This window comes from Dromiciops gliroides, chromosome 3, assembly GCF_019393635.1.
Source record: "Dromiciops gliroides isolate mDroGli1 chromosome 3, mDroGli1.pri, whole genome shotgun sequence".
In the NCBI taxonomy this organism is placed as follows: Eukaryota; Metazoa; Chordata; class Mammalia; order Microbiotheria; family Microbiotheriidae; genus Dromiciops; species Dromiciops gliroides.
This window is the reverse complement of record NC_057863.1, coordinates 580,316,203-580,344,054: the sequence shown is the minus strand read 5'-3', so window position 1 is coordinate 580,344,054 and position 27,852 is coordinate 580,316,203. Positions and strand designations below refer to the sequence as shown.

At 44.7% G+C, this 27,852-nt stretch overlaps 2 protein-coding genes across 3 annotated transcripts in view; both read right to left on the bottom strand.

The window, feature by feature from the left end:
- LOC122746387 (short transient receptor potential channel 2-like) overlaps positions 1 to 2,865 on the bottom strand; it is a 30,034-nt gene extending 27,169 nt beyond the window's left edge. Inside the window, exons 1-2 of the mRNA XM_043991955.1 lie at positions 2,680 to 2,865; positions 520 to 1,254 (exon numbers count right to left, since the gene is read on the bottom strand). Coding sequence (XP_043847890.1) covers positions 520 to 1,254; positions 2,680 to 2,865 — 921 coding nt within the window. The remainder of the gene's footprint in view (positions 1 to 519; positions 1,255 to 2,679) is intronic.
- Positions 1,548 to 27,852, bottom strand: XNDC1N (XRCC1 N-terminal domain containing 1, N-terminal like). 2 transcript variants are annotated; one of them, XM_043991956.1, is made up of 10 exons: positions 27,465 to 27,852; positions 24,133 to 24,290; positions 22,898 to 23,039; positions 21,669 to 21,824; positions 20,109 to 20,275; positions 16,492 to 16,592; positions 15,048 to 15,220; positions 11,956 to 12,052; positions 11,269 to 11,387; positions 1,548 to 4,662 (listed from the first exon to the last, which is right to left on the bottom strand). In XM_043991956.1, the coding sequence occupies exons 2-10, from the start codon at positions 24,193 to 24,195 to the stop codon at positions 4,388 to 4,390; spliced, it is 1,293 nt and encodes a 430-aa protein (XP_043847891.1). In that variant the 5' UTR covers positions 24,196 to 24,290; positions 27,465 to 27,852; the 3' UTR covers positions 1,548 to 4,387. The 2 variants fall into 2 exon arrangements, with proteins under 2 accessions (XP_043847891.1, XP_043847892.1); XM_043991957.1 differs by lacking the exons at positions 11,269 to 11,387; positions 11,956 to 12,052.

The following is a 27,852-nucleotide window of genomic DNA, read 5'->3' as shown; positions in this document are numbered from 1 at the left end:
TCTTCCTGACCACATCTCACCCATCTCAACCTTTATTTCTGACAGGCCTGTTCTCTCAAAATCCTATCCCCATCATCTCCACCTCAACCTACCAATTTTGTAGATATCTCGATCTCTGTGCCTTTGACCAAGAATAACTCTACCCACTTTTGATTAGTCAAATTGAAGTTCAAATCTCCTTCCATGAAGTCATTCCCAATTACTCCACCCTATATTGCTCTCTTCCTACTATGAACCCTTAGAACCTGTACCCATTTTGATCCTTAATCAGCACTTCTGTTGGATGCTTCATGTGTCTTGTCTCCCAAATCATATAAGCTCCCTGATTTGTAGGGTCATCTTCCTACTCAGACCAGGAACAGTGTCCACCCCCTCCTATTGAAGACCAGAGAATCCCTGAAAGAAGGGACTCTCCCCCTTAGATCAGATGTTCCCTGAAGGCAGGGGCCAATCCTTTCCCTCCCACCTAGAACACCCAGAATAAGGTTCTGACTATATCCTGGGGCACGAGTGACCAACCTTGAACTCTGGCTCCTTGCGAGCCAGACGCCTGAGCTCTCGGCTGAGCTGGAAGGCAGCTAGCATGGCATCATCACTGGCCAGGGAGAGGTGGGCGCGGCTGGCAATGCCCCGGTAGGTGTTAATTCGGGAGAGGGAGAACTTGAGCAGGTCATAGCGGCGGGCATTGCTGCACTCCAAACAAGAACAGGAGATGGGGTGGGGACGGGCGATAGCATGGCCCTGACTCATGAGCAGCTGGGCAATCTCATACAGGTCCTTCTGACAGGCCAGTGTGAGCGGTGTAACACCAGGGGCAAAGCGGGACCCATCAATGGATGAGTCGAAGAAGGCCAGAGAGAAGGACTTGGTGTCCACTTTGCGGCCCTTTTCACGCTCCAGCCTGGCCAGCAGGCGGCGTACCACTGTGGGTTGGTTTGTATCCACTGCCACCAGGAGAGCTTCATGGATTTGCCTGAAGTCAAACTTGACCTGGGCCAGCAGGACATCAGTGATGGCTTCATGGCCCAGCCGTATGGCTAGGTTCAGTGCCTCTCTCCAAGAGCGGTCCTCTGCCTCCTCCAGCTGACGCTGTGGCCCCCCGGCCCCTCCTCCCCCCCCACCCCCACTTGCTTCGGTTCCTGCTGCTTCCAGCAGCTGCTGCACCAGGCCCAGCTGACCCTCCTGGATAGCACCAAGCAGTGGGGCAGGAAAGCGGAGTTTCCGGTTAACGATCTCATTCCAGTTAGGCTGGGGCTAGAGGAAAGGAGATTCCAAGAATTCTAATCTGATTCTCCTGCCCCTGCACCAAGGCGCCCTCAGCCCAGCTCTACTCCCTACAATTCCTAACCTCTGATGCTTTTTTCCACGAAAAAGATTAATATCTTTTTCTTTCCTGCCCTTAGTGACTACTCCATTTGTCTCCCACTAGTGACTCACACCCACTTCCTACTACCACCTCTCAAGCTCCTGTCCCTTCAATCCTCTTCCCTAAGCAATCCTTGCCTTTTCCCATTCCCCCTTTAAGCATTAACACAAGGAGCCAAAAATAAGATCTCTTAACTTTTGTTTTATTTTATAAAGGGTCTGAGGTCAGTCAGGGCTCAGATCTCTCTAGGAACCTTTGGTGGTTTAAAAAAATTTATTTAAGACCAGATCTCCTTATCTCATCCAGGCTGGAAGTGCAGGGGCCATACACAGGCCTCTGATCTACACAGTTTTGATCTGCTATTTCTCACTTAAGCCTATTCCCCTCCCCTTAGGCAACCTTGTTACCCCTCCATCCCACCCCGGGCTCACTACATTAACACCAAACTTATCAGAGCAGACACATACAATCAGCATAGCCCATTGCAACTCAGAATCCTCAAGAATTCTGATCCACCAGCCTCAGGCTCCTTTGTAAGACGGATTACAGGTATGTACTACCATGCCCAGCTCTATCCATCTTTGTATCTCACTCAACCAAAACTAGTTTAGGGCCTCAGGGGCAGAAAGAAGATAGGCTAAATTTTAGAGGGGTTCAATGAACAAGGATGGGCAGGAATGCCCACCTATTCCTTCCCTTGATGACTATTTGATATGATGGGCTGGGAGCCAAGACTCCTGGCTTCCAAGGATCTATCTCCAAGGTCCCTTTCATCACTAAAATTAATCCTGCCACTGGCCCCTGGATAAGCCTAGGCTAAGCATGATGTCTGCACCTAACCCTGATCTAGGTATAAGCAACTTTATAGGTTGAAATAATAGAGACCCTAGTCCCTGCTCCCCCTTGTTGTTTCTTGCCAGCTGCTCTCCCCCCTCTCCCAACTCGCAATGAATCCCTGGAGCCCTCCTGTCCAGGGCCCCCTCCCTGAAGCAGCAGTAAACAGGTACACAGTTGCCCAGAGCTTCTTTCTGGAGACTGCTCCTTTGAGGCTTTTTCCAATTCCTCTAATATCTTCCCGTAGACTGGACCCCGACACTTCCTGGGCCTAGGTCCCCTCTTGCCTTTGCGTTCTCTTATTGCCCCCAACCCCTATATTGAAAAGATGAAGGGGTCTCTAAACTCCCCAACCAAAAAATTCTCAGTACTGGTCTAAAATAGCTGAACTCAGGCTCTTTCTAGAAGAGCAGGTGCCATTCCAAGATTTAGGGAAACCTTCAGTGAAGGCAGAGGGGGGCAGTGGTGAACCTCCTTACCGTGAGTGAATCCATGGCTATGCCCTCCTGGTCTTCCTGTTCTGTTTGCTCCTGTTGGGATACCCAACTCTTTCTTATGTACCCAGACCCCGCCCTGTGCTGGGCCCTGCCCCTGCCAGGACCAGCTGCTCCCCATCCTCTGCCCCTGCCTTGCCCCTCAGGGACCTGGAGAGCAAACACACGCATTAGAGCATGTTTGGAGTGGAGTGGGAGTCAGGCCCTGTCACACCAACTGTGGAAGAATAGCAGAGTGGGAGGAAGCTTCGCTGGGTCCTCTGGGCACACCTTGTATACCCTTCCTGGCTTAGAATCACAGAATTTCAGAACTGAAAGGCCCCTCAGGGGTTATTTAGTCCAACTTGTACCCAAACGAGAACCCATTCTACAGAATCCTCAACAAACGGTCATTAATTTCTATGGGAAGATCTCCAGTAATGGGGAATGCAATGCCTTCCAGAATGGTCCATTTCATTTCTGGAAGATAAGGCCGTTTTCAAGATGTTTTCCTTTTTATTAAACTGAATTGTTTCTTTGCACCTCCCCATCATTGGTCCTAATTCTGCCTTTAACCAGTCTCCATATGGTATGCCTCCCAGACTTCTCTCTGTCTTGCTCACTCTCTTCTGTGCTTGCTTCAGCATGAAGCCATTCCTCCAAGAATGGGACTTCCTCCTGCAGGCCTTCCTGGAAACATCAGTGCTGCTTGATGCTCCAGGTGGCCTTCTCTCAGTAGGGGACTGGGGGAGGAGAGGGACCTTTCTTTGGGGAGCAGCCCTGACCCTCCATCTGAGCCCCTCCCGACTGCTTCAGCCCTTGATCCTTCTCCTTCTTGTGGGCTCTCAACTCCTCACAGTTCTTTTGGGCCCATCATCCCCTTCAGCCACTGGTCCTGTTAAGCCTTTGGTGGTAAGAAGCCTTCCTCCAATACTTCATGGAGATTACTGTCTCATTGCTTACAAGTCAGTTTTTAAATTACAGCAAAATTTGCAGGGTACCTGCGAAAACCCTCAAGTACTGTGGTGTGAAAATAATAATCCCTTAGTTATAAATGAGTAAACTGAGACCTGAGAGGTTTCATGACTTACTCAGTGTCACACAGTCAGACCAGTAATTGACATCTCAGATCATCTGACTTTCAGCTCACCAGAAGACTTGGAGTTAAATGTGATGTTTTTACATAAGAAGCATCTTCACTGTTTGCCTCCTCCCTCTTGGCATGGGGAACATAGGGTTAACATCCCAGGACAGATTCTGCTGGATCGCATGATCACTCCTTGGTTCCTCAGTTTCTATTTGAATATATCTGGAACAAGGCTGAGGTCCTTTTCTGTCCCCAGGGTGAGGGGCACCAGGCAGAACACCATAGCCCGTGTCTGTTTATCCATTACTATAAATTGACTTCCCTGGGAGAAGGGCAGGATGGTTGGCAAGGAGCTAAGTGCCCTGGCAACAGCTGTCATGGCAACCTGGAATAGTAATGAAGCTCAGCCCAGTGTTATCAGCAATCCCACAGGCCTGAGTTCTGCTATTTCAGGCTCTTCCACAACCTTATGGGAAATCAAGGTGGGGGTGGGGAGAGAGCTGAGATTCCTGGCCTCAAGGGCTTCATGTTTCCTCTGGCCTTTTCTTGTAGCTTGTACTTCCATATTCCTAGAATCTAGCAAGATGGCTGTGTGCAGGAAGTCAAGAGCACGTGGGGCATAAAGGTCTAGTCCAGGCCCATCCAGGGGTTCTCAGGGGGCTCCCCACACCTGCTGGCGTGCCATGCCACCTCCCTTGCTGGGAACTGGCCCTGGCAGATGGGGCATTGTACCCAGGCAGGGGGGGGTGTGTTCTCCCGAGGGGACTCAGAGTTCAGTGAGGATGGAGTCCGAGGTGGGGATAATGAAGAGGATGAAGAGGAGGAGGGTGACACTGGGTGAGGTGGGGAGTTCTCTCCACAGGTTGCAGCATGGAGGGGAAGGACCTCAAAGCTGAAGGATCCTGGGGAAGAGGAAGAAAGAGAGAGAGAGAGAGAGAGAGAGAGAGAGAGAGAGAGAGAGAGAGAGAGAGAGAAGGGTAGAGGAATGAACAAAACTGGCCCAAGTCCTTTTCATGAAACCTGCACTAAGTGAAAGTTTACAAGTGAGGGAAGAAGAGGCTTCTTAGGGAAAACAGCTGCTTCTGGGAAAAGCCAGCCTAGCTGCTGGGACTCTGAATCCAGGCTGTACAGCCCATCCTGCCTGGCCTTGTCCTTCAGCTAACCAAGCTCTATCATCTCCGCAGGCCCCAAGATGAAGCAGGGGCTGCCTCTATTCCTGCTCCTGACTCACTCACAACCTGGGCCAACACGGAGCTTACCTCACACAGAGCAAGTGCTCGGGAATTATTTGCTGACCCATTCTCACAGCTCCTGAAATCCCTTCTCCACTAAGAAGCTTTCCAACACAAAGCCCAGACTTAAAGCATTTTGCCTTTCTATGAAAGATGTATCACACCCTTCTGAACTGGACTGGATTATAGCCACTCACTTTCTTCTCCCCTATACATCCCTTAGCAAGGCGCCTTGGGCACAAAGCAGGCAGACAAAACAAACCTGCCCTGCCCTGCCCCCTTCAGCTCTGCCTGTGGGAAACTACCCCCATCCTTCATGGTCTCTCTCAAATGTCATTTATGCCATGATAACAGCCCACACTTAAACAGCCCTTCAAGGTTTGCAGAGCATTTTACATGATTTACATCATTTGAGCCTCCCAACCATCTTGTGAGAGATGCTATCATTATTTTTTTTGTTTGTTTATTTATTTTTTTTTGGTGGGGCAATGGGGGCTAAGTGACTTGCCCAGGGTCACACAGCTAGTAAGTGTCGAGTGTCTGAGGCTGGATTTGAACTCAGGTACTCCTGAATCCAGGGCAAGTGCTCTATCCACTGTGCTACCTAGCTGCCCCCTAGAGATGCTATCATTATTAAGACACAGGCTTCGAGAGTTGACAGAATTCACTTGTGACCACGTAACTGCTAGGTACCAAGTCTAAAGCAAATATACTCCATTATGCCATATTTCCTCTTGAAAGCATTCCTTGATCAATCAACAGAGCCATCTGCTGGAGGGCCGGCAACAATCCAGTCCTGATCCTTTGAGAGAGAAAACTCACAAAGAGAGAACTGCAATTGTCAATTGATGGACAAACATTTATCAGGAGCCTACTATGTGCCAGACACTGTGGTAAGTGCTGGGAATAGAAATACAAAAACGGAAACAAGTGCTTCCCTCAAAGACTTACCTTTTTGTCAGGGGCGATCACAAGTACATATGGGAGCACATGCAGAATGAATACAAAAGAAATATGAGGTACTCAAATACCAGGCAGTTAGGGAAGGAGAGAACCACCTTGGGAGGGGCAGTGGAGCTTAGGCAGAGCCTTAAGGGAAAAGAGGGGATTCTGCAAAGCAAAACTGAGGAGAGAGCCTGTGCCAAGAGCAAAGAACAAAGAAGGGGCTAGTTTGGTAGACAGGAGAGAGTGGGAAGGGGAGGGATGTGTCAGGAAGCTGGAAAGCTAGTGTAGGGCCAGACTGTGAAGAACTTTAAAAGCCAAATAGAGGAGTTTATGGTTTAATCCAGAGGGAACAGAAAGCCATTTGAGTTAACTGAGGAGTGAGGAATCACTTTGGGAACAGAATGAGGGATTGAAGTGGGGAGGCCATTGCAAAATTCTGGGCAAGAGATGATAAGTACCTGAACTGAGGTGGGGGCGGTCTGAGGGTGTGAGTGGAAAGAAGGGCTTGAAGGAGAGTGATGGAGCAGAGGTAGAAATGCCAAGACAATTATTTGGCTAGTTGGGTTGAGAATAATGCTGAAAGTATAAACCAAGGAAACTAGAAGAGTAGTGCTATTTTCAACAGAAATATGGACATTTTAGAGGAGGGGTGGGTTTGGAGGACATGCTTCATCAAGTGTGTTAGAGAGGTACGAATTGGTACATGAGATCCAAGGGGAAACATCCTGACTGACCAATAGGATGAAGGAAAGCTTCCGTGACATTTTCTAGAGTTGGAAAGGGCCTCGGAGGCCACACAATCCAACACATACCTGAATAAAATGCCATCCACCTGTCTTCAACAGGTCAGACATTGGATTTTTTTTTTCTTGGAGACCTCCAGGAAAGGGGGTGGGGTGGTCCACATCCTTAGCTTATTATACTCTGAGATAAGTAAAGAATTGCAAGAGAGACTCTGTCAAATGCTTCAATGAAATCTAGGTAAACTATACCTACAATGTTCCCTTGATCTATCGATCTCGGGGTTACCCTCAATTCTTCACTCTCTGTTGTTAAGTCTTGTTGATTCTCTCTCCACAATCTCTCAGAATCTCCCCAAACCACTCTTATCACTTCTCTTCTGCATTACTTTTTTTTTTTTTTAAATTTTAGTGGGGCAATGGGGGTTAAGTGACTTGCCCAGGGTCACACAGCTAGTAAGTGTCAAGTGTCTGAGGCCGGATTTGAACTCAGGTACTCCTGAATCCAGGGCCGGTGCTTTATCCACCGTGCCACCTAGCTGACCCTTTTTTGTTTTGTTTTGTTTTGTTTTTAAATCTTCTGCATTATTTTTATGGGCTCCTAATTGGTCTTTAATCTATCCCCACATGCAAAATATCCATTTCCTTCAGGACACAGCTCAAATTTGATCTTATCATTTCTCTGATCAAAAAGCTCCAGTGGCTTGCTATGGCCTCCAGAATAAAAAAAACAAAAAACAAAAAAGAACTCTCCTTCACGATCTGGTTTCTACACTTCTAGATTTACTTTTCCTTCACAGATTCTATGGCACAGTCACATATGAGCCATTCCCTCTCCCCTTCCCCATCCTGTGCCTGGAATGCACTCTCTCCTCAGCCTTTTAGAAACTCCGTCTTCTTTCCAGGCCACCTTCCCCTCCAGGAGGCCTTTCCTCGTTTGCTGCCACCACCAGGTGCAGAACTTTGTCCTCCAAAATTACTTTGTTTACATTTTGTATTTATCCACATGGATACAATATTTCCCTGGATAAAGTTTGAGCTCCTTGGGGAGTGGAGACATTTTTTCTTTTTCTAACTCTTGTGCCTAGGTCCCAGCAAGAGCTTAATAATTAATAAACGATGTACAAATGGTAATGAAGGTAATGACATGGTGCATTATTGAAGTCATGCTGGATCTTTGGGATTACTGTGTTCTTTTCCAGAGGTTCACAACCCCTCAACTTAATGTCTTCTAGAACTTTGTAAAGAACTAAAATCAAGCTCACCAACTTATACAGACTCCACTCTCTTCCTGATTTTGAGAATCGGGATGTTTGTTCCCTTTTAATTCTGAAGTATCTCTCCTGTTCGCCAGGATCTTCAAAGATCCCATCTGTGTACTCTTTTATAATCTTGGGGCACAGTTCACCTGGGCCCCATTGCATGAATTCATCAAGGATGGTCAGTGTTCTCTTACTAGCTCCTTCCTTATCTTGGATACCCACTCCCTATTAGTCATGTGTTCTGTCCTCTGTCGCACAAAGATCATTCTTCTTGGAAAAGAAGGGGAAGTTAGAAGAAAATGAGTTGGAAAGCTCTGCTTGTCTGGCTCTAGTCATTCACTGTCTCAGCCACTCCACACCATGGCTGTATCTCTTCTCTGAGCCCCCTTGCCCACAATGTTGCTAAAATATCCCCAAAACAAAACCCTTTCATTGTCCATAGCTTTTTTATTAGGCTTGGCTCACTTGAGCTTTGAGTACTTCTGATGTTATTCTTACTGACATATTTGTTACTGGTCCTTGTTTTCATTTTCTATGTTTTGTTTTTTTAAAAAAATCTGATGTGCATCCACATCATTCCCTCTAGACAATTCCTCTTTTTCTTCTTCCTCAGAAATACTTTTCTTTGTGCCTTCTGAATTTCATTCTTGCATACTCTTTTTTTTTTTTTTTTGGCAGGGCAATGAGGGCTAAGTGACTTGCCCAGGGCCACACAGCTAGTGTCAAGTGTCTGAGATCAGATATGAACTCAGGTCCTCCTGAATCCAGGGCCGGTGCTTTATCCACTGTGCCACCTAGCTGCCCCCACTTACTCTCAATCTTTTACGGGTTAACTACCTCTGCAGAATTCTAATTCCCAGGCCTCCCCAGCTTCTAGTGCCTTCCCTTCTCAGATTGCCTTCCACCTAGTCTATATATAACTTGTACCTCTCAAGGTTGTTGTGAAAATAAAAATGAGGGTATGTGCCTGGCACATAGTAGGTTGCTACATTATTATGTACTTAGTTATTTTCATGTTGTCCCCCCCCATTAAAATGTACATCTTTAATCACAAGGACTATTTTTGCCTTTCTTTGTATTCACAGTGCTCAGTACAATTTGTGTTACTTAATATATGTTAGGTTGATGTAACTTGGCATCCTGGCAATCCTTTTTCTGATCCCTTGGAAAACTGCTCTTCAAAAATCTATGGTGCATATTAGACTCTGCCCAGCTTTCTTCTTTTCTATCCCAAACTCTAAGATGGAGTGGTCACATCTTCCCAAGGTGCCTGTGACTTCCACCTCAGGAGCTACTTTCTCCATGTTGGCAAGAATTCAGAAATTATTCGTAAGGTAAGTCAAGAAATCCTGAGCTACTCTGCTTTAGACAGAGAGTGCTCTAGCTGATATACTGATAATAGTTCTTTCAAGACCCCACACTGGATTTGTGATCTCTCTCAAATTCTTCATCTGTTCTCTCTCTCTTTGGTGGGGCAATGAGGATTAAGTGACTTGCCCAGGGTCACACAGCTAGTGTCAAGTGTCGGAGACCAGATTCGAACTCAGGTCCTCCTGAATCCAGGGCTGGTGCTTTATCCACTGTGCCACCTAGGTGCCAATCTGTTCTCTTTCTAGCCAGGTTATCCTAGAGTACTCTGGTAACAATATTGTTTTTGTTCCTGTCCCTGCTGAGACACAAATGCTCTTCACCTCATGACACCACTTGGGGTCCTAGATTTCCTGAAATGAATAATTTTTTAAAAATATACAAATGCTATTCTGCCCACCCCAACCTATCTAAATTGGGTTATAAATGGTTATGTCTATTGGATTTCGATTGCTATATGTACTTCTGTTGTTGCAGAGGAATTCTAGGTTGAGGAAGTGTCAACAAAGACATGGAGACAGCTAAGTATGGGTTGTAGGCTGGTTGGAGCTTAGAGAGAAGTAATATGACATAAAGACAAAAGACCAGGGTGATATCAGTGTGGAGGGCCCTGAATGCCAGGTGAACTTTTGAGCAGAGGAATGACATGCCATGGAATATGGAAAGATGACTGGAAGTAGGGAGGGTGGAGGTGGGGAGACATGACAGGAGGCTGTTACAATAGTCCAAGGAGGTGGAAATGAAGATCTGTATTAGAGTGGAAGTAGAGAGAAGGTAGCAGAGGTTGAAGGGAAATTTTTGGTACCATCAGCATACTTGGTAACTGATTGGCTCTGAGAGATGAGGAAATGACTCAAGTTCAAGAAACCCCATGATTTCAAACATGGGAGACAACAAGCAATGATCTCTCCTCCTCCTCCTCCTCTACTTCCCAAGCAGTTTGTATACTTCTCATTCGTTTACTGTATGACCCTTCTCTGTGCTCTCCCCTTACTAAACTGCAAACTCTTTGAGGGCAGGTTTGCCTGTTATCTTTGTAACACTTGAGTTCACCGTGCATGCTGTTCCTTGTATATAGAAGATGTGTAAAAAAATATTTGTTGGATGAATGAAAAAACAAGCCCAAATACTCATTTCTTTAGGGCTCTAAGGTTTACCAAGTGCTTTCCTCTTACCCACCCTGTGAAGGAAGCACTTCTTGCCATCTTAGAAATGAGAAAATGAGGTTCCAAGAGCTAAAGTCATTTGGTCACTCACATGACTAAGAAATGTTGGAGCTGGGATTTGGACCGAGGACTTCAGACTTCCACATCACTGTTCCAATGTGGAATGTAGAAGTGGGGGGGCTGGACTTGAGGGGAAGGGTCACATATCCCCCTAAATAAACCCCCCATCCCCCCCCCCCCCCCCCGTCTGGAACTTGAACCATAGAATCAAATATGGTTGATGGTGGTCTTGCCTCACCCCTTTCCGCCACTTTCAGGGTGGAAGTAGGCTAATCCACTCCATTCAGCATCCACGTGACTCTCCAAACACAAACCCTCTTTCCTCTTTCCACCCTTCCCTTTCCTGGGTCTTTGAGCTGTCACCTCCTCCTTCTTGAAGAGAGGGATTACCTCACTTTTGTATTTTTTGTCTTTAGTGACTAGCACAGTGCCCGACACATAGTAGGTACTTGAAAATACTTTTTCAAAAAACTCAATGTGTACTAACCTACTATAACTGGATTAAGATAAAGAAGAACCCAAGGAAGGGAGAAGAAAGATGGGAAAGTTGGTTGGGATAGAGGGGAAAAGAAGGAGAGGTAAATGAGAAACCAGACCACCACTGCTCCACCAAACCCCAAGGGAGTCCTGGCAATAGTGACTCAGCCAGGCTGGATATGTGCCCTTGGCCTGGGAAAGTCCAAAGTTCCTCTGTGTAAGAGGAAGTGGCAGTGTTATTGTCACACTTCCCCTCACCTGCACAAATGGGGCACTGTCCACTCTCTTGACCATGGTCACTACTCGTCTGTGGCTGGGGGAGCTGTCGTCTGGGCATCACCTTCCTGCACTGCCGTGGACGTGGGGTGGCTGGAGGTCTGTAGAACAAAATGATGTTTAGTGGTGGTGTCACTAGCCACGAAGGCTTGGCAGTGGGACAGCCAAAGCTCTGATGGGATATTCACCATACCTGGGAGTCTGTCCCCAGGACTTGTCATTAATTCATGGCCAGGGCTTTTTTGTAAACCTACATCCTCCAAGAAGCTTTCCATGACTGACTCCACTGTACATTTTGGTAATACTAGAATAATAGTTGTCGACAGATAACTTGCTATTCTGTAAGAATATTATGGGGGGGGGACAGGTTATGAGGGCTTCCACTCATTGGGCAGAGTTATATATCCCTCTACTGACCAGAGGCTCCCAGAAGGTAGAGAATAAGAATGACCTCGATTTCTTTGTACAGTGCTCCTGTCTATTCATCTCAGCAGCAGTAGCAGCTGGTAGCCCACTGAGACCCCAGGATCTGTCTGATACAAAGCAGGCTGTGTCATCAGAAGGACATTAGGGAGAGAGTCATGGAAGCAAGGAAATTCCTTCCAAAGAGGACATGTTGGGGGCAGAGGAGGGCAGTTGAGAGGAGGTGCTGTAGGGTTTCTCAGTTACCTTCTTCCTGGGTTTTGTAGCTTCTGTCTCTTTGTCCTACTTGACTCATTCTCCGAGTTCTGCTCCTGGGACCCTGGCTCCTTGGCCTCAGGGACATCTGTCAACCCAGGATCACAGTCATTGTTTGTCGTTGTCACTAATGACAACATCCCACATATATACAGCACTTCGAGTTCAGAATAATAGGTTCTCAGAGCTGGATGCTGGTATGTAAAAGTCATCTTTACATGATCACAGGTTTTCAAGCTGGATTTAGCACAACCAACGAAATCACAGACCTGGCCCAAAAATACAGTACAACCTTACCTAAGTAGGACAATTCTTATAAATGCCATCTCAATTCTACCTAAACGCTACCAAGTGATTAGAAATTTCCTTTGTCCTGAAGCACTCCGTTCCATTTGGGGACCATTCTTGCCAAACTGCTTTAGGAAGGCAGTGTGGTACAGTGGAAAGAACAATTAACTAGAAGGAAGACCTGGGTTCTAACTGTAGATATTCCACTTATTAGTTGTATACTCAAGTAAGTTATTTAGCTTCTGAGAAGCTTAGTTTTGTCATATGTAAAGTGGGGATAATAAGACCTGCTCCACCTTACTTCACAAGGTCATTATAAAAATCAAATGGCACTGGGGCAGCTAGGTGGCGCAGTGGATAGAGCACCGGCCCTGGAGTCAGGAGGACCTGAGTTCAAATCCGGCCTCAGACACTTAACACTTACTAGCTGTGTGACCCTGGGCAAGTCACTTAACCCCAATTGCCTCACTAAAAAAAAAAAATCCAATGGCACAATGGATGTGATTTTATTCTCACAACCAAATTTTTAAACTTCTTTTTAGAGACGAAGGAAATGAAGCCTCTAGCTAGAATATAGAGGATTGCTTAGTGAACACAAGTTAATGGCAAAAGAAATTGGACATCCTTTAAGGAGAATTTCAAACAAATTGTTGTAGCCTGCTGAACTGCCTTTCTCCACCCTGTATAACAAGGACTGGTCACCCAGCAAAGAACCCACAATGACAATTCTTTACTCTCCAACTCTGTCTTTTCAATACTCTCCTTATTCTTAAAGAAAAGGATCCATCAGTCAAAATAACATTTCCTGAGGTCATAGTTAACATCATGAGGGGATATCCTCAGATGAAAGCCTGGAGTCTCCTCATCTTGAGACAGTGTGCTGTTGCAGAGAGTGCTGCACTTGGAGTCAGGAAGACCTGAGCTCGAATCCCACCTCTGATTCTTACTAGTTTTATGACTATAAACAAACCATCAAACCTCCCTGAGTCTCAGTTTCCTCATCTGTAAAACTAGGTTAATAATATTTGGAGTATGGATATGAACAGGCAGTTTTCAGATGATAAAATTAAAACTATCTATAGCCATATGAAAGAATGTTCTCAATCACTACTGATTAGAGAAATACAAATTAAAAGTACTCTGAGGTACCACCTCACACCTACCCAATTGGCTAATATGACAAAAAAGGAGAATGATAAACGTTGAAGAAGATGTGGGAAAATTGGAACACTAATGCACTGTTGGTGGAGTCATGAACTGATCCAACCATTCTGGAGAGAAATTTGGAATCATGCCCAAAAGGCTTTAAAACTGTGCTTACCCTTTGACCCAGCAATACCACTCACTACTAGGTCTGAATCCCAAAGACATCATAAAAAGGGAAAAGGACCCACATGTTCAAAAATATTCATAGCTGCTCTTTTTGTGATAGCAAAGAAATAGAAATCAAGGGGATGCCCATCAATTGGGGAATGGCTAAACAAGTTGTGGTATATGAAGGTAATGGAATACTATTGTGCTGTAAGAAACGATGAGCAGATGAATTTCAGAAAAACCTGGAAAGACTTACATGAATTGATGCTGAGTGACATGAGCAGAACCAAGAGAACGTTGTACACAGTATCAACAACATTTTGTGGTGATCAACTGTGATAGACTTAACTCTTCTCAGCAATACAATGATCCAAGACAATGCCAAAAGACTTATGGTAGAAAATGCTTTCCACATTCAAAAAAAGAACTGTGGAGTCTGAATGCAGACTGAGGCATACTATTTTCACTTTTGTTGTTTTTTTGTTATTGTTATTGTTTATTCTTTCTTGTGTTTTTTTCCTTTTGTTCTGACTAATGTGGAAATATGTTTAACATGATAGTAATGTATAACCTATATCAAATTGCTTGCTGGCCTCTGAAGTGGGGAGGGAAGGGAGGGTAGAAGAAAAATTTGGAACTGAAAAAATATCTTTACATATAATTGAGAAAAATAAAAAATTAAAATAAAAAAATACTCAGAGTGCCTAACTCCCCACGTTGTTGTGAAGGGCAGGCAAGACCATATAGAACTATAGAAACAAACTATAAACTGTTATTAAAAAGACAGTTCTTATTGCTTGAGGCCTCCCAGCACCCAAAGGCTCACCATTAGTACTTGTTTTCTTAGAAGGGATTTCCTAGAAATGACTGGATGGGAGGCAAGACATCACAAATGCCCACAATGAGACCATGGGGTGAATGCAGGGTACACAGTGAAACCATAAAGGTCATGAGGAATGAATAGGATACCATCCCTTCCCTTATTTCTCCCTCCAGAATGAGAAATAATCCCTTTCCATGTGAAAAAAAAAAATGATGCATAAACAATTCCCTTCCTCATTTCTTCTTGAGGAATAAGAATTCACCCCCTTTTATTCTTCCTTCCTTCATTGAAAACAAACACAGGGGCAGATAGGTAGTGCAGTGGATAGAGCACTGGCCCTGGATTCAGGAGGACCTGAGTTCAAATCTGGCCTCAGACACTTGACACTTACTAGCTGTGTGACCCTGGGCAAGTCACTTAACCCCAATTGCCTCACCAAAAAAAAAAAAAAAAAAAGAAAGAAAGAAAGAAGGAAAGAAAACAAACACAAACTATCCATTTCCTTGCCTTTACTTTTCCCAGCTGAAGCCTTGTTTGTAGGCCAGCCCTACACATTGGGGGAGGAAGGGGGTGGGGGGCATGGTGTATAAGGACAACAAATACCAAGGAGAGGAGGGGGTTGGGAACTAAGGGTAAAATGTGCATGGGGTAGACTAACCTGAGTTGGCTGTGTGGTTGGGGGATGGTTCCCCTTGGGGGCACCCAAGGCTCTTCGAGGTAGATGGAAGGGCCCGGCAGGCAGCAGAAAGCACCATGTGGGCCGAGCGTCCTAAAGCCCCAGGCTGCAGCTGCTGTAGGCGGCTCCTGAGTTCAGTCACCTGCCCCAGGCTCCTGTAGGAACAGAGAGAGAACTTGGCCTTGTTCTCAGTTACAAGCACAAGACCCAAAGCCCTTTCTATGGTTACCAGAATGACATATTCTTTCCTTGACTGGGTAAGACACCAAACAGAGTCAACAATATGGTCCTACTTTTAGAGGCTTCCAGTCTGACCAAGTCCTGGGTCTTCACTTTGGAGATCATCCAATCCAATCCAGACACCCAGATGCCCCTCCCAAGGGGCTCTGGAGAGCAGCCAGCCTGATACAGATGCCCAGATGCCCCTCTCAAGGGGCTTTGGAGAGCAGCCAGCCTGATACAGATGCCCAGATGCCCCTCCCAAGGGGCTCTGGAGAGCAACCAGCCTGATACAGATGCCCAGATCCCCCTCCCAAGGTTTCTCTATCTGACACAGATACACAGATCCTGGCCTGGAATGGCACCAATATCACACACACAGAAAAATGGTCAGGAATCGGATACTCTGATACTTACTACTTGTGTGACCTTGGAAAATAACAAGCTCTCTGGGCCTGTTTTCTCATTTGTAAAATGAGCCTGGATTAGGTGGCCCCTGAGGTTCCTTCTGCCTCTCTTAGTTGTGTCTGTTAGACTGATGACCTTGAAGGCTGAGTCTATTTCAGACTGGGGCGGTCCAGGAGGCACAGTTTACGTATACGTCAAATTGAGGGGCTATGAGGATATAGGACTAGGTATTTTCACCAGATAAAATAGTGCATTCAGAAGGACTGGATCTGTTGATCTATAAAGATGTCATGAGTATGGGGCAGGTAGGTGGTACAGTGGATAAAGCACTGGTCCTGGATTCAGGAGGATCTGAGTTCAAATCCAGCCTCAGACACTTGACACTTACTAGCTGTGTGAGCCTGGGCAAGTCACTTAACCCTCACTGCCCCCTCCCCCCCAAAAAAAAAGATGTCATGAGTATTAGGAGATTAAGGAAGCACCAGAGAAACTTGCCTCATGGTATTAAGCCTGAAGGAAGGTCTTTTGCTCCCTCAATACTGTTAGGAAAAATGACTAGGTTAGTTTTAGGGTTAGGAGATCAGGGAAGGAGAAAAAAGGAATGGGAACAGGTTCAGGCCTCAATACTGCTATTTAGACACCTTTGCCCAGGACACTATGGAAGCTGAAACCTCTCTTGCTCTAATAACGAACAGGGTAAGAGACTACCAGGAGTAGCAAACTCCATTGCAGACACCATAGAGAAGGGGCCTTCTCTGCTTCCCTCAGTGCATTCTCCCTTGCCCCTGGCGGTACATACGGCTGTGGATCTGGGAAGAACGTTCTCCGGATGGCAGGGCTGGCAAGCCAAGGACTGGCTTGAAGTTCTTGTACAGAGGGCTCCACCTTTAATAAGGGAGACTGAAACAAATGAAATACAAATGCTCACCACCAGGGGGCATCATTGACAAACATCAGCCCACCAGTCCTCCCCACCATGCAGGTGTGTATTTTTTCATCAATATCTGTGATGCCATTTACAAGTGTCTATGTTTATAGTGGACTTGTGATTGATATATTATTTTTATGTGCATGGACTGGAACCTCTTCTCCTCTCCTCTCCTCTCCTCTCCTCTCCTCTCCTCTCCTCTCCTCTCCTATCCCACTGAAACTCATTCTTCCTTTGATACCTAGCTCAGAGGTTGTCACCTTGACTTCAAAATGATTTCTTGTTCCCTTGAATGTCTCCTATGTATCCCTTTAAATGTTTAATTGATGCTCATTTCTTTTTATATTTTGTCACTTCCTAGTGATCCCATTTCCCCCTCCATTAAATCTTTTCTTGTAACAAATAAGTAGAGTCAAACAAAACAAATTGGCCCATAGGCCACAATCTGAAAATGAGTTCCACATGGGAAACAAGTTTCTCTAGAGCACTCTGTGCTCATGTGACTCTGCTGAAGTCATGTGCTTTAACATTGTTTTGTTTTTCTACTACTGTGGTTGTATAAAGTATCATCCTGCTTCTGCTAACTTCCCTCAGCATCACTTCACAAAAGTCTTTCCAAGTTTCTTTGAGTAGTTGTCATCATTTCTTTCAATACAGTGATATTAGATTATATTCATACTGCATAATTTGCTTAGCCATTCCCCAATCTGTGGCACAGTGGATAGAGCACTGGACCTGAAGTCAAATCTGACCTCAGACACTAGCTGTGTGATCCTGAGCTAGTCACTTAATCCTGTTTGCTTCAGTTTGTTCATCTGTAAAATGATCTGGAGAAAGAACTGGCAAACCACTCCAGTATCTTTGATAAAAAACCCCCAAAATGGGGTTACAAAGAGTCAGATATAACTGAAAAAAGAATGAACACACAATCACTAGATGACTACTAGTCTAGTTTGTTTCACAAAAAGTGATAAAATAATTCCAAATTATTTTGAACAGCTGGACCAAATCATAGCTCTACTAATAGTACCATTGATGATCCTTTCCTTCCCACCCCACCCCCTGCTGCCCCAGGCCCTCCAATATTTGTCATCTTGGCTAATCTGATGAGTGTGAGGTAAAACTTTATAATTATTTTAATTTGCATTTTTAAAATTTGATCAGAGATATTTGTTGCAAATATTTTTTCAATTACTTCGCTAACTAGTTTCACTGATTTTGTTCATGTAAAAAGTTTTTCAATTTCATGGAAATTGACAATTTTATCATCTACAATCACCTCTACCCCTTGTTTAGTTAAGAATTATTCCCCAGCAAAACTGGAAAATAGTATGGCAGAAACTAGGCATAGACCAACATCTCACACCATATACAAAAACAAAGTCAAAATGAGTACATGATGTAGACATAAAGGGTATTATCATAGACAAATTAGGAGAGGAAGGAATCGTTTACCTGTCAGATCTGCGGAGAAGGGAAGAATTTATGACCAAATAAGAGATAGGGAACATTATGAAATGCAAAACGGATCATTTTGATTACATTAAATTAAAAGAGTTTTACACAAACCAAACCAATGCAACCAAGATTAGAAGGAAAACAGAAAGCTGGGAAACAATTTTTACAGTCAGTGTTTCTGATAAAGGGCTCATTTCTCAAATATATAGAAAACTGAATCAAATGTATCAGAATACAAGTCATTCCCTAATTGAGAAATGGTCAAAGTATATGAGCAGGCAGCTTTCAGATGAAGAAATTAAAACTATCTATAGTCATGAAAAAGAAATGTTCCATATCACTATTGATTAGAGAAATGTAAATCAAAACAACTCTGAGGTACCACCTTATACCTATCAGATTGGCTAATATAATAAAAAAGGAAAATTATAAATGTTGGATATATGGGAAAATTGGAACATTGTTGGTGAAGTTGTGAACTGATCTAACCATTCTGAAGAGCAATTTGTAACTATGCCCAAAGGGCTATAAAACTGCATATCCTTTGACCCAGCAATACTACTCACTACTAGGTCTGAATACAAAAGATATCATAAAAAAGGGAAAAAGACCCACATGTACAAAAATATTCATAGCAGCTCTTTTTGTGGTGGCAAAGAATTGGACATTGAAGGGATGCCCATCAATTGGGGAATGGCTGTAAAAGTCGTGGTATATGAATGTAATGGGATACTATTTGTGCTATAAAAAATGATGAGCAGGCAGATTTCAGAAAAAACCGGAAAGATTTACATGAACTGATGCTGAATGAAGTGAGCAGAACCAGAAAAACATGATACATAGTAACAGCAACACTGTGCAATGATCGACTATGTCAGACTTATCTTTTCTCAGCAATACAACGATCCAAAAAAACTCATGATGGAAAATGCTCTCCACATCCAGAGAAAGAACTATGGAGTCTGAATGCAGATTGAGGCATATTATTTTCACTTTTTTGTTGTTTTGTTTTTTCTTTCTCGTAGTTTTTCCTTTTTGTTCTGATTTGTCATTCACAACATGATTAATGTGGAAATATGTTGAATGTGATTGTACTGTATAACCTATATCTGATTGTTTGTTGTCTTGGAGAGGGGAGAAGGAAGGATGGGAGAAAAATTTGGAATTCTAAATCTTACAAAAATGAATGTTGAAAACTATCTTTACATGTAATTGGGGAAAAAATAAAATACTATTAAGTGAAAAAATGTATTCCCCAGACATAGTTTTACTTCCTTCTCCAATTTCCTAATGATGTGACCTTTTATATTTAGGTCACAAATCCATTTGGGACTTATTGTGGTCTGTGCTTGGCCTAAATCTAATTTCTGCCAGCGACTGTTCAGTTTTCACTGAAGTGCCACAATACTGTTTTCAGCCTGTGTGTGGGGGTGTTTATGGAGCTCTTGTAATTAAGTGATTTATATGAAGCCCCATGCTAAGACTCTGTGGGGGGACATAAATATGAACATGACAGAGTCCCTTAGTTTAGTCACAATAATAAGACAGATGTAAGAAAAATTGAGTGTAACTGTACACATGCTTTTGTACAACGACAAAGAAGAAACACTGCTGAACTTAGAATCAAGAGATCTGGGTTTAAATTCCACCTTAGACAATTACCAGATGTGTGAATGTGGCAGAGCATAATAGCCTCAATTTCCTAAACTGGAAAATGGGTATAGTGTTAGGATCATGCCCCCTCCCCCATAGGATGAATACCTGAATTACATATTTCTTTCTGTGTAAGCTTCAAGGCATTATATAAATATGAGGAATTAAGTTCTTGGCACAAAGTAGGCACAAATGATAAAAGTCTGATGACTGATTCTAATTGTGTATAGATTTGTACACACTGAACATACATGTTTATATATGTATGGTTCTGACTCTCCTCATCCTGTGATTTCTAATTGGGTCCCAATAGTGACACAGGAAGAAGAGGAAACACATAGGCTGTTCCCTGGGTACTCCTTTAACTTCTGACGCACCTGGCTCTGGTCACATGCTTGAGAGCTCTCAGGGTTTTCTCTGGGCTCCTGCAGAGAACGCACTCGAAGGAACATGAGACCAAAGGGCTGCCAGCGGTTGAAGGGCTGGCTACAAGTCACTCGAAGCCGGTCCCAGCTCTCACTTGCTGTTGGGGCCATAAAATCCCCTGAAGAATCAGAAGGAGAAGGAATGAACGAGGTTATAAAGGAACAAAAAAGGGGAGAGGATGAGAAGGTAGGGGAGGAAGCAAATAGTAGGAAGAGAAGGAAGAGAAAGAAAGGGAAGAAAGGACAAGACAAGGAAAGAGGTGGCAGGAGAAAAGGAAAGAAAGTGGTAGGAAAAGAAATGAAGAGGGATTATGGGAGCATGACGTGATCAGGGGAAGGAGGAGGAAAAGAATGAGACAAAGAAAGAGGAAGGAAATGTAATCAAAGGAAAGAGAAGGAAGAAGAAGATAACGGGGTGGGAAGAAGAGAGAACAGAAAGAAAAGAAGCCATAGAGAGGTGGAAGGGAGCCTACCTGCTTATCCTCCCTCAGGCATTGGTGCTAAGGGTCTGACCAGGTGCAGCTGAGCCTTGCTCACATGCACCACAAGGAAAGCCAGACGTAGCCTCTCTTCCTAGCTCCATTTCCCACCATGCTCCACCAGCACCACCTCCTTGCCCCCCAGCAGCAGCAGCCACCTTCTCAGTATCCCAGCATCACTTCTGTCTGCCATAGCTAATGTTCAACACCGGAATAACAGGAGCTGAAGGTCTGGCTTATAGGCAGCATACAACAGACACCAGGAACCCTTTACCATCGACCTCCTGAACTACCTCCTAAATGACATTAATGAGAGGTTTACATGGAATATTACCACCGTAACTGATAAAGCAACAATCATTTATGAAGTGCCTACAATGTTCCAGGCACTCGGACAAAAATGATAATCCCTGAGCCCAAGAAGCTGACAGTGTGTCTATTATATCTGTCCTCTCCTGCCACACACATCATTTTTATACATTCACACACAGATTTTATACATATCATTAGACACACAGATACCCTCAATATACTTTACCTACACAGATCAGACATTATATGTCTCTATCACTCCAATATATAGACCCAACAGCTAGCCCATCCATGACCTCCTACACCCCCAGTATCGCAGCCCTTACACACAGACATCTCACAAATCTTGTACTACCCTCTTTAGCCCTAATATCAAACCCTTTATTTACATGTAGACCTAATATCACTGTCTACACATTCACACATCCAACATCATACTCCTTTTGTACAAAGACCTTTTATCTCACACATCCTGTACCTATGAAATATACTTTCACTTTGCATTCATACTCTACACCCAATATCATATACCATAAACCTCTTCCAAAATACACACATGTATACTCCATATACATAAAAATATATAGACACACACACACACACACACACACACACACATATACCCCATACACCTTCCCACAGAACATACAGGCCTTCACACTAAATTATAAAACACTTCACACATACCCACACCCTTTTTCTCTTCCCCTCCCCTCTTTACCATCTTTAAACATGCGGACCCCTGAACGGTTCTTTCCCAGTTTGGAGTCAGCTGGTGACATCAATGTGGCCATTGGAAGCAAGGTCAGAAAAGGCCTTCCTGGGGGCCAGGAGGAACGTCCCACATCCACCTGCAAAAAGGCGCAGCCACAGTTCCCTAGGGACAAACAGGGCAAGGGAGTAATATAAGTACTTTCTTTTACCTGTAAACAATTGGCTGGGGGATGGAATACAAGCCTATCAGCTTTTGTGAAGAGTATACGCTTCCTTCCAAAACTTGATTTAGACAGGGCTAAATCTTGGCTCTACCTAGTTCAGTACCATCCAAGCCAATACCCTCTGCTCATGCAGAGGTCTCTGCTAATTCCTTGACAAGTCCCTTCATTTCAGGGAATTCCTATGTAGCCATCTCAACTTACACAGCTCCATCTCCTCCAAGAAGCCTCTGCTCATCCCAATCCCTTCAGCAGTTCATGGGTATAATTGGCATAGCTACCACTATTTCTTAGTACCTGTGACCTATCTCTTAGATCAGATTAGAGAAGGGGGAATACCTGAGGGTAGAGATAAGTCTGTGTTCTCCCCTCTCAGACTAGGAGCTTTCCTGAGGCAGATTCTCTTCCCCCAAACCAGATTCCCTAAGGAATCCCTGAAGATAAGGATCCTAGCTCCCACATTAGACCCAGAGAATAAATGCAAACATTAACTATCTCCTTGGCCTCCAATCTACCTTCTATCAGACAACAGCTGTGCAATCTGAGCTAGTCATTTGTGCTCTTTGAAGCTGTATTCACTTAACTATAAAATGGGGCTAATCTTCATCCTTGTTTCTCCCCGAGTGTGAAATGACTCCACCCATGGCAGTTGTTCAGTGTTTACAAGCAAAATAATCTGATTCAATGGTTCTCAAAGTGTGGTCTTGGGACCCCTAGAGTCTCTGAGATCCTTTCAGGGTGCTGCAAGGTCAAAATTATATTATTGTCATAATAACACCAAATTATGTTTTAATTTCTAATGTTGTAAACATTAATAGATATAACCAACATATATGAAAAGTTCTTCAAGCGTCCTCAGTAGTTTTTAAGTGTAAGGGGATCCTGAGACCAAGGAAGTTTGAGAACCACTAAACCCTCCTTGAAAGCAGGTCTGGAGTGGATCTTACTGCCCTTGCTGTCCCCTGTGTCCCCTCCCCAACCCTGTACCACAAGGGCCCTGGCTATGCTTCCTTACCTATGTCAATGTAACTGATGGGCACAGCCCGTTCTAGTTGCAGCTCCACCTTGAGCTGCCCACTGTGGTCCCGAGGGGAGCTGAGCCAAGGCCTCAATGGTTCATTTGGGTCCAGCAGGTTTTCCACAGGGTACCTGGAGTCCTGGGCCAGAGGCCACCAAAAGAGTAGAGGTCATCAAGGGGAGGCCTCACTGAACCAGAGGGAAAGGGGTTCCTAGGAATGGAGGGGCACCCTTCAGAATAAGCCCCAGTAAGCCCCAATTTCTTATCCCAAGGAAAGCTAATGAGGTTGGTTTTCCTTTATTTTACCCAGCATAGTAGGTAACAATGGGAAGGATAGACACAATGCCATCAGAACAGGAGCTCCCACGTGGCAGGAGTGCCAGGGCAGTTCAGGGCTTTTGTTGCCATTTCTACCCTCAGCTTCAGGAGTCAAGGATGCTCCCCAACATTCTGGTCTGACCTATGATTTCATCAGTGCAGGGAGGCCTTGGGGGAACATTCTCTACCCCTGAAGACAGACACCTGCTTTGTAATTTATAGTCTTAGAATTACCAGGGGTATTGAGAGGTCAAGTGACTTGCTCAGAATCACACAACCTATATGTGTCAGGTGGGACTTGAACCCAGGTTTCCTGACTCTGAAGAGGGCTCTCTATCCACTTGATGTAACACTGCTAATCTAAGAAAAAAGGTCCACCTTATGATTAATCATTATGATAATACTCATTTCTATAGTAGGTGGTTTAAAAAGTGCTTTCCTCATAATAATCCTATGAGGTAGGTAGTCCAAGTATTATTATTCCCATTTTATAGATGAGGAGACTGAGCTGCAGAGAGGTTAAGTGACTTTCTCCAGGTTACCTGTATTAGGAGCTGATCTTACCCAGCTCTCCTGACTCCAAGTCTATCACATCTTTCACTACACCATATGGCCTATCACAAATGCCTGGGAAGGGAAGTGTCACGAAGGCTGTCACCACAAAGTGTCACCAGATGGCTGTTCAGGTATCTCCTTTCTAAGAATGGAGAGGGACCCTTGGACAGGAACCATGTCTCCCCTAGCAAACTGGAGGCTTTCCAAGAGGAGAGCCCTGTCCTTTCTTTCAGATCAAGGGCTATGTGCCTGCTGCCAGACCTGGGGCTCCCCAAGGACAGGACCATGCCTCTGTCCCTGTGATCCCCAGGGGCTGCAACTATTCGGAGGATCCTACTTGCCCGAATTTGTCCTGTTACCTGGGAGGAGAACGATACCACGTGGCTGATCTTCACAGGAGCCATGTGGAAGCACAGAAACATCACAGAAGGGGCAGCCACCAACCCCTTCTCTCAGGATGCATGCAAGCCCTGTCACCACACTGGCCCTCTCGGCTTCTTCTTGGACCCTTCCGTCTCTGGGAGAAAAAGGTACATGATTGTTTTGAGGAGAAAGAAATGGGGAGGGCATGTGGGACAGGGCAAAGCAAGAAAAGAGAGACACTGTGTTTCCATGAGGAAAGAAGCATTTGTCAAGGGGCTATTTGTATACAAACAGACAACCCTTGACTAGGTGCAGTGAAAGGACATGAGGAAGGAAGGCCTGTTCTGGTCTAGTCTCGTCTAGCAAAAAAACACATCCAAGAAGCAAATGGAGAATAAATGCAAATAACATTAACCATCTCCTTGGGCTGCAGTCTCTTCCTCCAATCTACCTTCTAAGGGACAACAGCTGAACAATCTGAGCAAGTCATTTGTGCTCTTTGAAGCTTTATTTGTTTAATATAAAATATAAAATCAAGATTCTTCTGCCTCTAACCTACCGCCCATCCCCATGATGAGAAAAGCCCTTTGATAATCCTATGTAATAGGGGAGCTATTTGTTTAGGAATCATGGACAAGTGTTTAACCCTCTATGTCTTTCCTCATTACACACCTCAGAAGGTCAATAAAGAAAATAACTTTGAAGCCCCATAAAAATGAGTGATGATTCCGTACATGCTGCCAGATTACTCTTCCTAATGCATATTCCCCTGCTCCAAAAAACCCCCTGATGGCTCTTCATTGCCTACAGGATAAAATACAAACTCCTTCAGCTCCCATTCTAGGGTCTCTGGATGCTGCTCCTAGCCTTCTTTTCCAATCACATTTCCCAGTGCTCGTCTTCTTACACCCTACACTTATACGCTACAGCCAGGCCATCTTTTCGCTGACTTAGAACATACCTGTGCTTTCCCACATTTATGCCTTTGCCCTCTGCCTGGAATGCCCTACCTCGGTTTCTACTGACTGAATTTGAAGCCATTGTTTAAACCTTATTTTGAATTCTCTCTTCCATGAAGTCTTCGATTATACAACTCAAAGATCTCTCTCCTCTGCACTTAGCACTTTTAGTCTGTACCATTTCTATAGCACTTATCATATACTGAGAAGCAGTGGGGTATAATGGAAAAAGGTAGGAGTTGTGGGTTCAAATCCTAGTCTTGCTATTTATGAACTATTTGCTAATTTTCCTTCTCTAAATTTTAGTTTTCTCATCTGTAAAATAACACTTTATACTATCTTTCTCATAAGGTTATTGTGCAAAAAGACATAGTATGAACTTTAAAGCACAAGAGACATGGGAGTTATACACTGTCTTGTATAATTGTTGCCTATGAGCTCCTGCAGGGCAGGGACCTGTCTTCTAAATATCCCCCAAAGCACCCAAAATGTGCCTGTGCAGGACAAGTTCAAAAACCATGGTTAATGTATAGATAATGTGTAGAGATCTGTCTTTGCTCTGCGCATGTAGGGAGCAGTAGGGGTCTGTAGGAGGTATAGTGGGCTTGGCCAGAGGAGCCATGCACAAGATGGGGGTGGGGTGGGCTAGGATGGGGTGGGGAGGTTGGGTAAAGAGCAGAGGTAGAGATTAGTGAAGCAGGAATTGTGCAGGTGAAGAAGCGTGTTTGGCAAGTAAAGGAATGCCTATGAGAAGGTCTTGGGGAAAATCACGGCAATGGGTGGTGTGCCTATGTTTAGGCTTTGTCAGGGAATGACAAGTGGTGCTGTTAGGGGTGAGGTGAGGGATGAAGGCAGAACATTAGGGTTGGCTTAGAAGTACAGTATGAGTAAGGAAAATACAGTGTAAGGGGATATAAGAGATGAAGTGGGTAGGGATGATGAAGGTATGTGCATGCGGATAGGAAATTCAGTGGCTGAGATGAGTATTGGCAGTGAGGTCAAAGGTGTGTAGGTCTAGTCAGTCTGTATGGGAACAGAGCATCTGGGGGCTAAGGAGGTAACAAGAGGGTTTAAAGAGTGGATTAGTGTTGTAAGTATAAGGGTATATGTAGTAAGGTGAAAGGTAAATGAATATTAGAAGATTATCCAGGTAGAGGCCTAGCTCAGAAGCCTGTGTTTGCCCCCTCTATGTTTTCTGTGAATTCTAGCTATAGCTTCAGGTGGGAAATTGCCCCTGTTTTGACCGAGAGTGGGAACAGTGAGGGAGGACACCCTGCTGGGATCTTGGCCAGGTCCCTTCTAGGTATATCTCACTGATTAACTGCCTAAGGTTCCCAGGAACTAACCATTCCTAGGGACTATAAACAATTCCAGGAGTAGTCCTGGGGGGTTGGCTCCCCCTCAGGAGTATGTTCTGAGAAACTAAAAGTTTATTCCAAATTCTCTGGCAGTGATCCTGTACGAACTCACTTGGTATTAGTCATAAAATTAGCTCATCATACAAGCCGCTATTGGTGGCTTCAAGCCACTTTTGTTTAAGGTACTATATAAGTCAAAGTAATCCCCCACCTCTTTGGAGTCTCACCCGTGGAGAGGACTCTCTGCCTGGGATATTCCCAATCGGGACTCTGGGAGGCTGTACCGGGACTCCCAGCCAATTGGACCTAGGAGTTGGTGCTTCCCTGATTTGGTGATGTATTTCTCTTAAAATCTCTACATAGTGGTCGCTTTTGCTTTAATAATTACATTGTTAGGCTGCTTACTTTACTGCTGTTGCAAAACTACTATCTCTTTTCCTGTACTATAATACTCATTAAATTTGATTTTCTTCACCTGGTGTTGGAGTGTCATTTTTGTAGGAGCGAATCCGGACATTATCCTTAACAATACATAAAGGTACGAGGGGAAGGGATGGGATGCATGTATGTAGGGGACGTCAGTGTTTCTGTGTGTAGCTTACAGTATGGGTAATAGGGGGATGTGGGTGTGTGGGGAAGGACAGGTCAGCATGTGTGTGAGGGAATGTGCAGTGTGGAGGACACAGGGATTGGGGTGCATAATGGGGAATGGGGGGTGCTGTGTGGATATAAGGAATTTTGAAGGTTAAGTGGGTTACTTTGTGTGCATGTATACACACATGTGCATGGATGCATTCATGTATACACACGTGTACACACACACACACACACACACACACACACACCACACGGAAGGATATGCAGGAACCTGCTGGCTGGTCTCCCTGCCCCGGGTCTCTCCCCACTACAGTCCCTTCTCCACTCGGCTGCCAAAGGGATCTTCCTAAAGTTCAAGTCCGCAAGCTTCTACGTTCGATATTTAGAGCCCTTCACAAGCTGCCACCAACCTACCTTTCCAGCCTCACTTCACATTCCTCCCCTTCTCGACTCTTCGTCCGCGGGAGATCCACGCCTCAGTCAACATCGCCCCAGTTCCCGCCACAACGGCACTCTGACCTCTGACCTCTAGCCGCTGGCCCCGCCCCCGCGCAGGCACCCTTTACTCACTTGGGGAGGAAGGCGCGACTTTCTCTTGCCGAGCATCCTCTCCTAGGTAACTTTCCATACCACAATCTTTTGGTTGCATCCTGGGACTTGTAGTCCTCAGTGCCGAGAGTTGCGACGTGGAGGGCGTTGAGCGTGCGTTAAGGGAGCGTCAGCTAAGTGCATCCTTTCCTCAGAACCGTACCCGGCCCTAGAGAAGTCAAGGAGAGTTGTAGAGAAAGAGGAACTTTCCTCA

Bases quoted from the DNA above. Each gene is read 5' to 3' on its own strand.
- XNDC1N (XM_043991956.1), bottom strand. From the start codon at position 24,195: ATGTTTCTGTGCTTCCACATGGCTCCTGTGAAGATCAGCCACGTGGTA. The intron at 20,276-21,668 runs GTAAAGAGGGGA...CTGATTCTTCAG, and splicing joins GGTCCGCATGTTTAAAGATG to GGGATTTTATGGCCCCAACA. The intron at 12,053-15,047 runs GTTAGTCTACCC...CTGGGTTGACAG, and splicing joins CAACCACACAGCCAACTCAG to ATGTCCCTGAGGCCAAGGAG.